General features: G+C 50.2%; 1 protein-coding gene across 1 annotated transcript in view; it reads left to right on the forward strand.

Moving 5' to 3' along the window:
* The window catches only part of Chst8 (carbohydrate sulfotransferase 8), a 139,613-nt gene extending 133,762 nt beyond the window's left edge, over positions 1 to 5,851 (forward strand). Inside the window, exons 3-4 of the mRNA XM_021168549.2 lie at positions 3,880 to 3,917; positions 4,303 to 5,851. Coding sequence (XP_021024208.1) covers positions 3,880 to 3,917; positions 4,303 to 5,388 — 1,124 coding nt within the window. The 3' untranslated portion in view covers positions 5,389 to 5,851. The remainder of the gene's footprint in view (positions 1 to 3,879; positions 3,918 to 4,302) is intronic.
* The last annotated feature ends 11,267 nt before the right edge of the window (positions 5,852 to 17,118 follow it).

Here is a 17,118-nt window from a genome sequence, read left to right on the forward strand (position 1 = left end):
GGAAGCGGAGCGGCTGCAGCGGGTCCCTTCTGGTGAAGGGATCTGTCATCGTTGGCAGCGGGAGAGGACCCCACGCGCCAAAGAGAAATGAGCTCTGGAAGCTTATGCTGAAGGCAGAGAGGGTGGGATGAGGAGGTAGGCGTGGGTGAAGATAGAATAGGCTCAGGATGAAGGGACACCTGGCAAGGACTTCGCCTCCAAGCCAGGCACCCATCACTACCCCACTTCGGCATGGAGCTTCCCCCCGTCTCTTTGGAAGAGACCAGAAGGCTTGTGTGCACGCTTCCCATGTGTATGTGTGTGTGTGCTCACATACACACAGACTTGTGAATACCCAGGAAGGTGTGTCCTTCATCCCAAAAGGGCATCATTTGTACCCAATTCAAGACTACCAGAAGAAAGTGACAGTGTGCCCAAAGTCTGCCTCTGCTTCCATCTGTGAAGGTTTGGATTCAAAATGCCTCCCACAGGCTCATGTTATAACCACTGGGTCCATAGCTTGTAGTATGTTTTGAAGCCTGTGGCTTTCAGGAGGGCCCTGGCAGGAGAAATGGGTCACTAGGGCAGACCTTTGAGTTTATATCCATTTCTGGTTCTGCTCCTAGTCCACCACTGTGGAAGGAGTCTATATGATGCTCCTGTTACCATGACTACCACATGCCTCCCCTATAATGGTGGACTGAAATCTCTGAGACTATACACCAAGATAAAGTCTTCCTCTCTCAAATTATTTCTGTCAAGTATCCAAGCCACAGCAATGAGAAAGTGCCTAATGCATTACCTCACTTGGTAGTTGAAGAAGGTTCCAGAAGCTTTGTGTGGTAGGCCATACTTATGGCCTTATCAGAGAGCCAGAAGCAGCGCAATTGCCAATGTGAGGCCAGCTTGGTATAAAACTAAGACTCTGGAGCCTCAGGAACTAGCTTAATAAGTTCAGTGTTTGTTGGTGCAAGTGTAAGGACTTTCTGCTCACAAGTACCTAAGTAAAAAACTCCAGACGTGGCAGTGCTGGGGATATAGGATCCCATGGGCTCACTAGTCAGCCAGTCTAGCTGAAGGGATGAATGAGAGCTCCCCCACCCCCAGTGAATAAGGTGGCCAGCAATAGAGGAAGATTTGTCAACCTTGGGTCCCCACCCACATAGGCACACACACAAACACATAGGCACACACACACACACACACACACACGCATGCATGCACAAGCATAGACCTGAAAAAGATAAGGTAGAGAACGATTAGGGAAAACACCACATGCATGCTCATACCCACACACATGCACACATGTGCTTGCATGCACACCACATGCAGATATACATAAATATATACACATAGACCTGAAACAAAATTGGGTAGAGGGTAGTTAAGGAAAACACCACATGCATGTTCACTCATACAGACACACACAAAACACGTGCAGATACACATAAATGCACACATGTAGACCTGAAAAAAAAATAGGTAGAGGGCAGTTAAGGAAACACCACATGTATGCTCACACACAAGTGTATTCACTATACATGCATGCACTCACATGGTGACAGTTCCAGGAAACTCAGTTCCAGGCATCTAGGTTCTCCCTCCCAGAAGCCTTTGTTGGCTTCCTTGCTTGCTAATGAATGAAGGTGTTGTGGGGCACAGCCTCAGATTGGACACCAAGAGAGTAGCACTGAAGTCAAGAAACTGGATCACACAGAGAAATCCACTGTATGGGTCAGTGACAACCTGGATATCCCCTCACCAGCTTAATATAGCCATTGGCCTCAGCTCAGTTCACAGGGGGAGTGTTGGCCCGCCAGAACCACCCCTTCCCTTCTCAGCCAGGAATTGGTCAGGTGTGGCTGGGCACAGTGCCCCAACATGCTGCCCATCACTTTGGCTCTCCGTTTGTGTGAGGGACAACTGTTTTTCTAATTGTGATTGGCTTTCAGCAAAGTTTCAGAGTGTGAATGTCCACTCTAGGACCCAGGAACAGAGTCCCTGACATCTCAGTGGACAGGTAAGATCAGAAGTAGACGATCTCTCAACAGAGTATCGTTCGACCTTCTCAACCAACTTCCCATCAGCACACCAAGTGATTGAAGCCCTCTTTGTCTGCCCTCTTTGGTGGGCAGAGGGAAACATTCTAGAACTTGGCCAACATAATGATTTGGGTATAAAGTGTCCCTCCTAAAGGCTTGTTATGGCTTGAATGTGGAATGTCCTTCACAGGCACAGGTGTTCAAACACTTGGCCACCATCTGGTGGCGCTGTTGGAGAATGCTGAGGAACCTTTAGGGCACATAGCCTAACTGGCGAATATAGGACTACAGGGCCTGGCTAGAGGGCTATACCCAGTCTTGATTTGGGCCTAAGATCTCTGGTTTCTTTTCTTTTTCTTTCTTTCTTTTTCTAAAAAGATTTATCTAATTTTTATTTATATGAGTACACTGTAGCTGTCTTCAGACACACAGCAGATGAGAGCATCAGACCCCATTACAGATGGTTATGAGTCACCACATGGTTAGTGGGAATTGAACTCAGGACCTCTGGAAGAGCAGTCAGTGCTCTTAACCACTGAGCCATCTCTCCAGCCCAGATCTCTGGTTTCTTATTGGCTGAGATATAATAGACCATTTTCCAACCAGAGACAGAAGCCTGCCTCACCCACCATGGAACTGTGAGACAAAAGTCAGTCCTTCTTCTCTATGGCTTCTGTCTTAGATTTTTGTCTCAACAGCAATACAAGTATTGGGACAAGGTTTGTGTGTTAGAGGCTTGGTCCCCTGCTTTTGGCCCTATCTAGGAAATTCTGAGAACTTTAAAGGGTGAGATCTCGCTTAAAGAAGAGGGTCGCTGGAAATGATAGGTCTTTGAAAGCATCCGCCCCCAGGCCCTGTCCCATCTTGCTTTCTTAGTTTTCTGGTCAGCTGTGAAGTGAACGACTTCTTCTACCACATGCTTCAACCACCATGATGTTCTCTATCCAAGCACCTGAGGCCAGGCAACCATGGACGGATCCCTCTAAAACTGTGACCCTAAACAAATCTTTCCTTTTTTTTTTTAACAAAAGATTTATTTATTTTAATTTTCTGTGTATGGGTGTTTGCTGCATGTATGTCTATATGTGTAAAATGCCCACAGAGGCTAGAAGAGGGCACTGGTGTCTCTAGAACTGGGGTTACGGATGGTTGTCAGTTGTCATGTTGTGCTGAGAATTGAACCCAGGTCCTCTGGGAGAGCAGCAAGTCTCTCCAGCCCCCAGTATTATTATGCCTGCAGGCCAGAAGAGGGCACCAGATCTCATTATAGATAGTTTTGAGCTTGAACTCAGGACCTCTGGAAAAGCAGCCAGTGCTTTTAACCACAGAGCCATCGCTCCAGCCCAGTATTTCTTCTTTTAATTGATGTATAGCAGACATTTTGTCATAGCAACCAGAAGAGTAATGAACACAGCCAACAGCACCCAGATCTCTCTGCGTCTCCCCCAAATCACCAATCAGCACTTGCCCGTCCCTTGGCTCTGCTAGCACTTTTAGGGGACACCAGGATGACCCAGAAATGGACATCTTCCCTGTGACAATACCAAAAAGGCCAAAGCTACGCCGTGAATATCCAGGCAGGAGAACCTCCCAGGGGTAGAGAAATGCCTTTCTTCCACGGGCCTGGTGTGTGCAAGTATTATCATATTCAAGTATGGAGCAGGATGTGGTGACAGGCATGGAGAGAGGCTGGACAGGAGCTTTCAAAGGGTGCTTTGTGAGCTAATGACAGAACCAGGTGGAGGTGGCCCCGGGGGGGGGGGGAAGTGGGGTCCTGACTATTGGGCTAGGCAGGTATGTGGTACTTCCATGCTTCTATTGTTTAACGAACACTTCTCTCTCCTCTGTTGCTTTCTAGGTATAAAGTTCAGCATCAGGCCCCAGCAGCCCCAGCATGTAAGTTCCAAGAATCCCATAAATCACAGATGCAACAGGGGGTGGGGTTGGGGGCTGTGAAAAGGACAATTCAGAGTTTATGGAGGATCCATTCAAGAAAATGTGTTGGGTCCTTTTCAGGAGCCTTGGGAACAAAACCTGAGGCTTTGGCTTCATGAGTTTTCCTTCTCTGTTCGATGACTCCTTTGGACTGTACTAACAGACACAGTAAATCTGTGCCTGCTGCTTGCAGGCCACTAGCAGTGCCCCACCCCGACCCACGAGCGCGTCTAGCCGAGGTTCCTGGGGGGACTGCTCCACCTTGTGGTAGAAATTATATTTGCCGTTCAGGTCCCACATTTCTGCCATACTGTATGGACCCTAGCCACTTCTCTTCTTGTTCTAGGATAGCCACTTGAGGATATCCACAGAAAAGGTCACACGAGATTCACCCAGCGGGTCGCCAAGAGGCCTTCAGCTGCAAGCGCCTGACCAGCCTCGACCTCACCGGAAGGCAGCGGGATCTCCTTTGCGCCTCCGGCAGCGCAGGCGGAGACTGCTCATCAAAAAGATGCCAGCTGCAGGGACCAACCGAGGCAACAACTCGTCCGAAACCTTTATCCAGCCGAGACCCCGCACCATGGACAGTCGTTGGGTCAGCCTGCACCAGACCCAACAGGAGCGCAAGCGTGTGATGCGAGAAGCCTGCGCTAAATACAGGGCCAGCAGCAGCCGCAGAGCTGTCACTCCCCGCCACGTCTCCCGCATCTTCGTGGAGGACCGCCACCGTGTACTGTACTGTGAAGTACCCAAGGCAGGCTGCTCCAACTGGAAGAGGGTGCTCATGGTGCTGGCAGGGTTAGCTTCATCCACGGCAGATATCCAACACAACACCGTCCACTATGGCAGCGCCCTTAAGCGCCTGGATACTTTTGACCGGCAGGGCATAGTGCACCGCCTCAGTACCTACACCAAGATGCTCTTTGTCCGGGAACCCTTTGAGCGACTGGTCTCCGCTTTCCGAGACAAGTTTGAGCATCCTAACAGCTACTATCATCCTGTCTTTGGCAAGGCTATCCTAGCCCGGTACCGTGCCAACGCCTCGCGGGAGGCACTGCGGACTGGCTCCGGTGTGCAGTTCCCCGAGTTCGTCCAGTACCTGTTGGATGTCCACCGGCCCGTGGGCATGGACATCCACTGGGACCATGTTAGCCGGCTGTGCAGCCCCTGCCTCATCGACTATGACTTTGTGGGCAAGTTCGAGAGCATGGAAGACGATGCCAACTTCTTCCTGCGTCTCATCCATGCGCCTGGGAACCTGACTTTCCCGAGGTTCAAGGACAGGCACTCCGAGGAGGCTCGGACCACATCGAGAATCACCCATCAGTACTTCGCTCAGCTCTCCTCACTGCAGCGACAGCGAACCTACGACTTCTACTACATGGATTACCTGATGTTCAACTACTCTAAACCTTTCTCGGACTTGTACTGAGGGCGGGGCCTGCTGGTCAGGGGCGGGGTCTGCCGGTCATGCCCACTCACCTGCGCATAGGCGGCCTCCCGGGGACTGAGCTCTGAGGATGTGAGGCCTTGTGGCTGTGGCTCCAGGGTGGGCCACAGAGGCCCAGACAATGGACCTTGACCCTTGTCCCACACCCATTTCCTCACTGGGTTGGCTGAGTTTGAGACGGACGGAGCACGACTCGGATGGATGCTTTAAGAACTCAGCTGAGCTATGCTGAGCTATGCTGTCCAGGGAAGCCTGAGACCCAGAAGAGGGCCCCAGCGTCGAGGGATGTCCTACATCCCCTTATCCTTTGCCTTGTACCAAACCACGTGGTTTGCTGCTTTTCTATGACCCAGGGTCATCTGAATAAAGCACATGGTTTTCAGAGCAGTGGTGTCTACTCCAGGCCGTGCTGTGAGCTCATAGGCACCCTGCCCTATGCCTTGGGGAGTCTTAGAAAAAAATTTAAAAGATATATTTTACTATTAATAATACGTGAATATGTGCACATGAGTGCAGGTGTCTGGGAAGGCTGGATGGGGTCAGATCCCCCCCCCCCAAAGCTGGAGTGACAGGCAGCTGTCAACCTCCCTGTAGGAGCTGAACTGCTAGAGCAATCTGAGCTCTTAACCACTGAGCCTGCTTTTGTTTTTGACCTTGCTGTGTATCTCCAGCTTGTTTGTTTGAGTTCTCTCTCTCTCTCCAGACCACCTGTGGGCCCTGCTAAGTCCCTGAGAGAAAAGATAGGCCTGTCCCCACTTAGAGGGTGGAGTCCCTTGGGTCTCACCTTGCAGCAGGTTCTCTGAGGACTGCCAGAACAGGGGCAAGCTCCCTATCAGGTGCCCATTAGGGCTGCACCTGGGGCCCTGTAAGGCACTGAGCAGCATGGTCAGTTTCTGTAATTCTCACCGTGGGGAGCGACATCATCCTCAGCTTCCTAGACATCTATGGTGAGCTGGCTAAAGCTATAGCCAGCACATCCCTGACCCTAAATGTGACCCTTAGCCTTATCTACACACCTAATCAAACACCTCAAGGCTGACAGATTACCCACCCTTGAGGAACTGGCTTTGGGGGAGGGGAAGGCAGAGCTGTATGTGAAACCTCTCCTTAAGTTGGGTGCCAGAACTGATTCTGAAATTGTCACAAGTCAGAGTGACAACGGAAAGGTCCCAGTGGAAGTTCTGTTGGTGCTCACAGTATGAGTGTGACTGGAGCTGTGTCTACAAGGAGAGGGAAGCACTTTGTATTAGGAGCAGATGTCCGTTTGCCTGTCTCTCCAGGATTGCTGAGAACCTCTGCCTGCCTTCTGGATCTGTCTGTGGGGCAGATATATCCAGGTTGTCCTGGGAGACCACTCCCAAAGCTGATGTTGGGTCCGTAAGGAGAGACAGCACCAGGTCCCCCAGGCAGTAGATGCTGCTGGAATCCAGCTGGCCTCATACTGGCTACAGCTAATTCGCCTCCATTTTGCCTCTACTGTAGTGGTCTCTGGAATCTTCCAGGATTGGAACAAGTGACTGAAGCTGCCTTCTGTCTTGAAGCCACATTCATCCAGGAGCCCTGAGCAAGGGTGAGGCTGCCCTCTGGTTCCAGCTGGAAGTGACCATCTGATAGGGAAGGACCCAGAGGGATGGGGAGGAGGATCAAGTCACAGCCAGAGGGGCTTAGGAGATTCATTGAAGGCAGATGTCCTGAGGCTCAGAAAGCCAAGAAGGTCACCCTGACCGGAGCCAGAACCAGCTCTAGGCAGACCCATGTGAGAGAAAGCTAGAGAAGCCTGGAAAGCTAGAAAGCTAACTGTGGCCCAGAAATAGCAGGCGTTAGCGAAACTGAATTCACAACGGAGAAAGTGTCTCTCGTTGTGGGTACATTTGGCAGAGCTTGGGGCAGAGTGTCTCGGAGCTTCTGCTCAGCCAAAGGACACCTAGAGGCCCATCTGGGCAGCCTGTACTGCCACTTGGTCTGCTGCAGCTCATTGCCCTGGGCTACTGCCAGAGAGAGAGAGAGAGAGAGAGAGAGAGAGAGAGAGAGAGAGAGAGAGAGAGAGATGGGGGGGTAGTCAGGGAGGGGAAGAAAGGAAGTGGGGAGAGAAAGGGAGAGCATGTGTCAAGGATGGGCTAAAAATAAGAAACCCTCGCAAGGTCACTCTTCAGTGTCACCCAGGCAGGAGCTAAGCTGGACAGACCTACATGCAATGTATCCATTACCAGTTTTAAGGGAGGAGAGAACAGGACCCAAGACTCTGACAATTAGCACCACCTTGATGGTCCCCAGGATGGCCATCAACTGAAGGCCATAGGCCCAGCCCTGAGGCCCTGCCTCGAATTCATTGAGGTATATCCAGCCTCACAGCCTTGAGGTAGACTGTGGAACACAGGAAAGAATGTGCATGCAGGGATGTGTTTCTGTCTCGCTGTCTATCTGTATGTCCTTCTATATGGACATAAATGACTGGATGATGGGTATACATGGACAAGCCCTCTGTCCCCTTTCCTTTCTGGTAGCACCTTGTATTCATTACTCAGTTCTGTCCCAATTGCTCACCATTCTCCCTGAAAGCAGACCATCTGATCAGAGACCTAGGAAGGGTCACTGGGGGAAAAAATCAAGCTTGGAGAATAGCTGTCCAGTTCAGGTCCCCTCCTCGAGTGTGATCCATCACACAGGGCCCCACTAGGACATACATGCGCGTATACACACACACACACACACACACACACACACACACACACACACAGATTCCCCACCAGGCCTTTCTTTATCTTTGAATGACTGAGCTTCCCTAGATGTAGAAACCATTGTCAGGATAGAGACAACTGGTATCCCAAAGCCCTGAGTCCCTCCTGGAGCCTGAGAGTAGAATTCAAAGCCCTCAAATACCCTGGGGAGGCATTCAAAATCCAGACAGGTTGACTCAAACCCTGTACCAAGCAGACAGGACAAGCCACTTCTCTCTCCATAATTGCCACCAAACGGGGACTTTATAGGTGCAGAATTACTCATGACCAGCAGGTGGAGCCAAGTCCCTGCTCCTAAACAGAGGCCGGTGCATCCCTAACTGGGCCACCAGGTGGCAGCAACATTCCAGAGTGAGTGACGATGGCCAGTGCAGAAAGAATTGCCTCTCACTAAGATGAGATTTCAACCAACCTCCACAGAATCTCTGGGAAGACCCCAGACGCTACTTTCTAACCCACCAGTTCCAAAAGAACCTGCCCGAGTACCAAGCTCCCCAGCACCTCAGCTTCTCTCATCCCTCAGATGGGTCCAAGAGCTGGGTTACCAACACCAAGCAAGGCAATGGTTTCCACTGTCCATCCGAGAGATACTAGGTATTCTCTGACCTCACTGGAAACACACAAGCACACGCGTGCACACACACATACACACCCGTGCTCACATTGCATGCACACCTTCATGAGCATCACCTCTTCCCATATTTTAAATAAATGGGAAAGCCCAGGAGGCCCCTCAAAAGTAGGTGTTTTCTGTTGGGTCCTGTTCTCCTTCCAAGCAATGGTGTTCTCCAATGCCCACCCTATGTCTCTGTCTCTTCCTCCAAGACATCGCCCAAGCACAGTCCTTAGGCTAATCCATCAACAAAACATAAAAATAAAAGATTTAAGCAGAGTGGTGGTGGTGCACATCTTTAATCCCAGCACTTGGGAGGCAGAAGTAGGTAGATTTCTGAGTTTGAGGCCAGCCTGGTCTACAAAGTGAGTTCCAGGACAGCCAGGGCTACACAGAGAATACCTGTCTCGAAAAACAAAAATAAAATAAAATAAAGATTTTAAAGGGCATAGGGGTGCACACCATGTAATCTCAACAATCAGAAGGTTGAGGCTTTGAGGCTCTGATCCTGAGAGCTTCAGCCAGCACTGCATGGCACAACCCTCCCTCAAAAATAAACAAAACAGAGTCGCCCTCCAAGGCTTGCCTCAACCCTGCTCTGTCTTTCCCACCAAAATGCATCCCATGGCCGCACGGCCTCTCCTCCATTTCTTCTTTCTCTAAAAATATCCCCCCGCCGGGCGTGGTGGCGCACGCCTTTAATCCCAGCACTCGGGAGGCAGAGGCAGGCGGATTTCTGAATTCGAGGCCAGCCTGGTCTACAAAGTGAGTGCCAGGACAGCCAGGGCTACACAGAGAAACCCTGTCTCGAAAAAAACCAAAAAAAAAAAAAAAAACCAAAAAAAAAAAAATATCCTCCCATCCCCGCTACCATTCCGACCCCCATCCCCCCATCCCCAACCCCGCTAAACAGGTTGACACTGGTTCTTCAGCAGCCTCCAGTGTTCTGAGTCCAGCAGCCTCTCACCTGCCTGTGCATCTCCTGGAGGGCAGAGCTTAGCACCACCCCTATGCTGGCTTCCTAGTTTACACCTCCACCCCTGACCTCTAGCAGCTCTCCACCTGTGCCTTGGCCAGCCACCTGCCCCACATCTGCATAAGCACATCCAGAAGATGCCTCAGATCACCTACCCTACCTGAGCCCCATCTCTTCCAGTCCTGCACCCGCCTCCCAGGACTCCCACCTCAGCCCACCACCCCTGCACTCTGTCTTACCTCTTGAAAGTGTCTCAAGTCCACCCCTTTCTCCTTACTGTCTTTTCTTCTTTACTTCTTTTCTTTCTGTTTTCTAAGGCAGTGTCTAGCTACCATAGCCTCTGCTGGCCTTGAATAGACTCCGTAGCCCAGGCTGGCCTGGCTCACAATCCCCTTGCCTCCACCCTGTAGTATTGGAATCAGAATCATGTACCATCAGAGGCTGCCCATGTCTTTTCCCTATTTGGAGCTGTCACTTTTTTGTTTGTTTGGGTTTTGTTTTGCTTTGCTTTTCAAAACAGGGTTTCTCTGTGTAGCCCTGGCTGTCCTGGAAGTCACTTTGCAGACCAGACTGTCCTCAAACTTACATAGATCAGCCTGCCTCTGCCTCCTGAGCACTGGGATCCCACCACCATGCCTAGCTGGAGATGTCATTTAAACCCATACCATTGTCCTCTCTGGCCTTGGCTCTTGAAGTAATAAGAAGAATGACCAGGTACAGTGGTGCACATGGGAGATCTAGCTTTGCAAGAGACCCAGGCAAGAGAAATGCCCTGGGTACAAGGCCAACCCGGGCTACATACTGAGTTATAGATCAGCCTGGGCAACAGAGTGCGGTGCTGTCTAAGAAAATAATAGCAATGGGGCTTGCAGAATGGCTCAGCCGGTAAAATGGCTTACCACTAAGTCAATCTAAGACGATCTAAGTTCCATACCCAGGACCCACATGGTAGGGAGAGAAAACTGACTCTTGCGGACCCACATTTGAGTGACGGCATGCAGACACACACAATCAGAATAAACAGATAAACATAATATTTTTTTAAAAATGCAGATATAGGTCATGCCTTGGAATGCTGCCTTCCCAGGCTTGCCAGTGAGGGGCAGGGAGTGTGGATTCCTCTTAAAGCCTTTGTCAATACGCTTGAGGCCTTAGGCTCAAGCCCCAGCACACATACACGAAAATCATGGTATTTACAGGCTGATCCCAAACTGCTCTGCATATTTCATGAATATATTATTTTATTTACTTGCCATTACCACCCTGTAAGATAGATACGGAGCAGTTATATCCTCCCGGGATCTCCCGATAAGGACCTTGAGACACAGAAGGGGTTGAACAATTTACCCTGAGGCCACGTAGCTCTGAAAAGACTGTCTCCCTTTCAGCGCCCGGCAGTTAGGTCTGGTGTCCAGTCCTTAACCATTAGAATGCTCTGCTGCTCTGTGGGGGGTGGTTTGTGAGAGCAAGTTAGGAATCCAGTGACCTCAGGAGCAAGGACAAGACAAGCTGTGCAGGAATCTGAGATTCCAGACGCCTTTAAGTGGCTGCCTGAGGTTCTGATAAACAGGTGTCCTGCTGCTGGAAAGTAGCAGGGGGAAGTCGGAGCTTGTCCCCTCCCCCAGCAAGTGTGACAGCAAAGATGGGGACAGATCCCGAGTGGGCTTAGTGCACTCCAGAGGCCAAGATGATGATGAATGATGGGTGGAGAGTTCAAAGCCATCCTTGGCTACCCAGCAAGCTCCAAGCCAGCTTGGGCTACGTGAGAGACCCTGTCTGGAAAAGTAAAAGTTAAGGGGGATAAGAGAGGTAACGGCAAGAGAAACAGGAAGAAGAGGGGGAGGAGGAGGAGAAGGAGGAGGGGGAGGAGGGGGAGGAGAGATTAATCTGAACCAGCCTGGTCCAAGAGGGAGGGCTGAGAAGTAGGTAGGGCTGAAAGATGAGAATCTAGAACCTTCTCTTGGAGTGACAGGGAAGAGGGTGGACAGAAATGACCACAGTTCAGGGGCAGAGAGAAGGTCCCATCTCATAAGCATTTCCTCTGGGGTGTCACACACAATACCACCAGATCCTGCCTGGTGCCTGCCCATCGCTGTACCAGCCTGCAGCTAGCTCTCTGTCATCCATGGCTTAAGGTTGCCCATGAGTCTGCCTGACTATACAAGCATTTGGTCAGCCTAGCAGCCTGACTGGGGACAGTTGCCAAGGTTACAAGCTAAGGCTTCTCTTTGGGGTACAGATGCCCAGAACAGGGGTACAGGGGATAGAGTGAATCTGTCTAGCATCTGGAATAGAGCCCCACCAGCTCTCAGAGATGTGGGTGGGTGGGTGGCAGTCCCACAGCCCCAGAGAGCTGCATGTCCCAACACTGTGGGAAGGAACAGGGCGGTCAAATCCAGGCTGAGAGCAGAAGCTGTGAGATCAGAAATACTCTCCAAACCCAGGCCCAGATTTTTACTTTGCCTTTTATTTATTTCTTCTTAAACCCTGTTTCTCTCCCCGAGGCATCTAATCTATTATTTAACATTGGATTGTACGATTGAAACTCCCAGGCAAATTGAAAATTATTTGTGTTGGAGGTTTCAGGCATGATGCTGAGACTACCATTTCTGGGGGACTCTGAGATCCAAGCAAAGGCAGAAACCCCCGGCATGCGGCTCTGATCCAGGAAGGGGTCGGGCGGGCCAAGCAGGGTGGCGGGCAGATCCAAGGGCCTCGGGCACCTGGGGCCGGTTGACTCAAACCTAGCACACCCAGAGCTCCACACAGCTCAGGGCCATTAATCTCCATGCGGCATTTCACTCGGGAAATTCTGCCGAAGCTTCCCACCGGTCAAAGTCCTCAAGAGGCCAAGCAGGTGTGATCAGTCACCTGGCCCCGCGCCCACCCTGGGGGAAAGGCCTCAGTCACAGGAGAATTAATGACTCAAGGACAGGGCTCACCATCATTTTTCAGAGGTTAGTGCTCTGCGATTTGGCAGGCGGGGGCGGGGGGGGGGGTCGGCCAGCCTCAGGGAGTCAGGTGACTGAGGGGCAGAGCTTGGGGTGGCCCCGGGTGGGCGATGATTAGTATTGTTGTACCCTAAATATGGACGAGTCTCGTGACATCATAGCGCTGTGTTCGAAACCAAGGATCAAGAGGCTGGGCAGAGGGCTCAGTCAGTAAAACTCCTGCTGCCTAAGTTCAGATCCCCAGCACCCACGTGCAAAGCTAGGCAGTGATGGATGGCTGTAATCCCAGCACCGGGAAGGTGGAGCTAGCCTAGAGCTGGCCAGGCAGCCCAACTGAGCCCCAGGTTCAGTGAGAGACTTTTGTCTCAAAAAATAAACTGGAGAGGAATTGAGGAAGACTCTAGACATCAATCTCTGGGCTCCATACACACATACACTTATACCTGTACACACACACACACACACACACACACACACGCACGCACACGCGCGCACACAAATTACCCTGTGTTACTGGGTTTGAAGCCCATGGAAGCAAGCCATGGGCCCCATCACCTGGGCAATGGTACATGTATAGGGAAGGAGGAAGGCTGTGTGGGAGGGCTGACACCAGCTTCCCAGTAACTCTGTTAGGTCCCAATAAGGAGACTGGATTCTGTGCTGCCTCTGGGAGACGTTTAAGAGCTATGATCCAGCTTTTATACCTCCAGAGAATCAGAACCTGGCCTGGTATTCCAGGCTTAGCATGCAGCTACCCTGGGAACGTGAAGCAGGAGGATGGTCAGTTTAAGGCCTGCCTGAGCAACATTGAGAGACCCTCTCTTAAAATTAAAAAGAGAAAAGAGAGAAGGATAGGGCCGTCAGTCATGGGTAGAGGAGGACTTGCCATTCGTGAAAGGTTCATCTGCAGGAACTTGGCTCTCTCAAAGGTCCTACCTTCTCAGTCCATCATTAAGGTAGAGAGGTTCTCAACAATATTGCAGGGTGTAGGGGGAGGCTATATTCAGTCCATAATATCCATTTATACCATGGCCACCTGCATCAGGCGCTGTGCTAAGCATTGTACCCATGTGGTGACAGCATCCAAGTTGGGGCCCAGGCCTAGCATCCAGAGCTCATTGTAAAACACAGAGATTACTCACGTGGCCCTCCACCATCCAAATAGCCACCAGAGACTTCATTGTCACTTCAGGAACACAGCTCTATGACCTGCCTGTGGTGGTTTGAAAGAAAACAGCCTCCTCCATGGGCTCATATGTTTGAATGGTTGGTCCCCAGTTGGTGGCACTGTTTGGGAAGGATTGGGGGGTGTGGCTTTGTTGGAGGTATGTCGATAGGGGTGGGCTTTGAGGTTTCAGGAGCTCACACCATTTCCAGTTAGCACTCTATCTATTATCTATCTATCTATCTATCTATCTATCATCTATCTATCTATCTATCTATCTATCTATCTATCTATCTATCTATCTCATTCATGCTCTTCCCCTGCCCTGCCTGTGGATCAGATGTAAGCTCTCAACTACCGCTCCAGTACCAGGCCACCCGCCCATTGCTGTGTTCCCTGTGGACTCTAACCTTCTGAAACTGTAAGCGAACTCCCAATAAACTCTTTCTTGCCTTGGTCATGGTATCTCTTCACTGCAACAGAAAAGTAAGGAAGACACTGCCTTACACACATCCTGGCAGCTATGCAGACCCTGAAGCCATGACTCCATAACTCTACACTCTACCCTAGCCTAATCTACTCTAGGGTATCCTGGGCTATGTCTTCTGTGGCCACCAGCCCCTTGGGGCTCCGCAGACCATGTTTGGCCCCAGGATGCAGCCATCTGGCATATGCATGCCCTTAAGTCCACTCCTGCAGGGAAACTGAGTGGCGTCAGAGAAAGATCTAGTCTGTCTCATGGCCAAGACCAACATCCAAACTGATGTGAGTATATTTAGCATGCATGCACATGCACACACAGATGCACACACAACTTTACCTCTGCCAGAGGCTGTGTCACTATTAGAGTCCTCAGGGATATATGCAACTTTGTCACAGACCACAGATACACATGTGCACATTGATCGGTAAATTCCCAAGGAGCAGGAAATGTAAGTCCCATCTTTAGATAGCAATGGTATCAGATATTGCTCAGCTGGAACATTTAGTAAGAGAAGTGGATCCATAAGGTTGTTCACATAGCCCTCCATCACCCAGATGAAAGTCTAAGGCCACCGAATTGACATGGAAAGGACCTGACCAAGAGCCTAGATGATGGATGGAACCCAGGGCCTGGGACCTGCATACCAGAGGCTCTTCCTACAGAAGTCCTCTTGGTCCCTTCTGATGGCTGTCTTGTGCCTCTCTCTCCTATTGAGGACTGACTTCCTCTACATTTTCCACAGAGTAGCAACCTGGGCAGGGCTCTAGGCCTGCTGCTCCGGGAAGACGTGGTCTTATCTTCATTTTTTGGTCCCAGCCTTGGAGAGACAGACTCATGAGCCCACGATGCTCCCAATCTGGAAATCCTGCCTACAGAGGCTGTCAGCAGAGGACCATGCTAGGTAAGGAGATAAATGTCCCTTGGAGTTTGTATCTGCTATTCTTTCAAAGCTTCAGAGACAGCAGGAGACAAGGACTGTTGCTGCTGGCCTTTGAGACCTAAGGGCACAGAGCAAGGAGCATGTTTGATTTATACCTTCAATGAGTGGTTAAGTTTGGTGCTGAAAAAGCCAGACAGAAGCCAGCTAACGATAGTGACATTCTGAAGCGCACAACCTGTTTAGGAGAATATAACTCACTGCCTGTGAATGAGCCCGAGAATGCTTGGCTTTTAGCCAGGACTTCTGTGATCTTCTGCCCTATAGTTTCTATGGGATGTGGTGTGTTTGGGGGAGGGGGGATCTAGAGAGGGAAACCAAGATAGTGAATGCAGAAATATTTCTGTTACAGGTACCAGGTGAGGGGTAAAGGGGTCATGCATGGGTTTGGGAGTCCTGACCTTAGTGAAGGACTGGGATGAGAGGAGGGCAAAATGGCAGCTTTCAAATGACCTGCAGCTCCTAGCTTACAGAGCTGAGAAACAGGAGAGAGGGGAGCCCTGTGGTCCAGGTTAGGCAGCCAGCAAGACTGGAGTCTGAGTCTGCACTGGGATCTGCCTAGCCTAGAGGATTTTGGATATCCCAGGTAAGACCTTGTCAATCAGCAGTCAGTGGAAGAATGCATGAATCTATGTGGAATTTAGACAGATCCAGAATGGGCAGACTGGCTGTGCATATGTGTACCCATGAGACTAGCCCCCATCATATGCACACATTGCCACCGTGGCCCATGGAGCCTGGTGTGGTGACAGACAGGCTGGCCAGGAATAGGTAGTTGATCCCAAGCCACCACATTCCAGCACATAGGACCGAGGGAGGGAGAATCCCAGAGTAAATGGGATCTTCTTGGTCATTGTGAAGGCAGCTTTGTCAAGGTAGAAGGATGTTTGTGCTTAGTTCTGTTCACTACTTTCAAATAGACAGGCAATTGAATATGGTGGTATACACCAGTAACCTAGCACTGGGGAGGCTGAAGCAGGGGGATCAGAAGTTCAAGACCAACCTATGCCCACCAAACACACACCTACAGAGAGAGAGAGAGAGAGAGAGAGAGAGAGAGAGAGAGAGAGAGAGAGCCTGTCAACAACAGAACTAAACAATTACACAAAATGAAAATGCTTAAAATGCTTAAAGCCTGGTGGTGGTGGTAGTGACGCATGCCTTTAGTCCTAGCACTCAGGAGGCAGAGGCAGGTAATTCTTGTGTGAGTTTGAGGTTAGCCCGGTCACAAAGAGCTACTTCCAAGACAGCTAATGCTACACAGAGAAACCCTGTCTCAGAAAACACAAACAAATAAAAACTGCTTAACCATTTTCACTCTGGATCTTGATTTGCCCTCTCAGTCTGGGCCCCATAAATGCTAAAATTGGGCAAGATGGCTAAGCCAGCAGAGGCACTTGAAGATCTTTTCAGTCCCCAGGCTCCACCTAGTGCTGTAAAGAGAGAAGTGGTGTTCTGACCTTTACCCAAGCACTCTGGCACACATTAAAAAAAAAAAAAAAAAAAAAAAAAAAGCCAGGCATAATGGCTCACACCTTTAATCCCAACACTTGGAAAACAGAGGCAGAAGAATCTCTGTGAGTTCTAGGCCACTGTAGTCTACATAGTGAGTTACAGGACAGCCAGAACCCTAAATTCAGAAGTTAGGGTAGGACTAAGACATGAACAGACACTTAGAATTTTATACAATATTTAGAGTAGGTATTATCAATTGTAGGCTAGTACGTATGACAGCCTCATGGAATTTGTTTATTTTGTGCATGCGTTCGTGCTCAGAAAGGAACACACACACACACACACACAAGTTTAGAGTCCTCCATTATTGCCTGCCACATGATAAACACAAAA

The sequence above is a fragment of the Mus caroli genome, unplaced genomic scaffold (assembly GCF_978045245.1).
Source record: "Mus caroli unplaced genomic scaffold, Mus_caroli_1 scaffold_8, whole genome shotgun sequence".
Lineage (NCBI taxonomy): Eukaryota > Metazoa > Chordata > Mammalia > Rodentia > Muridae > Mus > Mus caroli.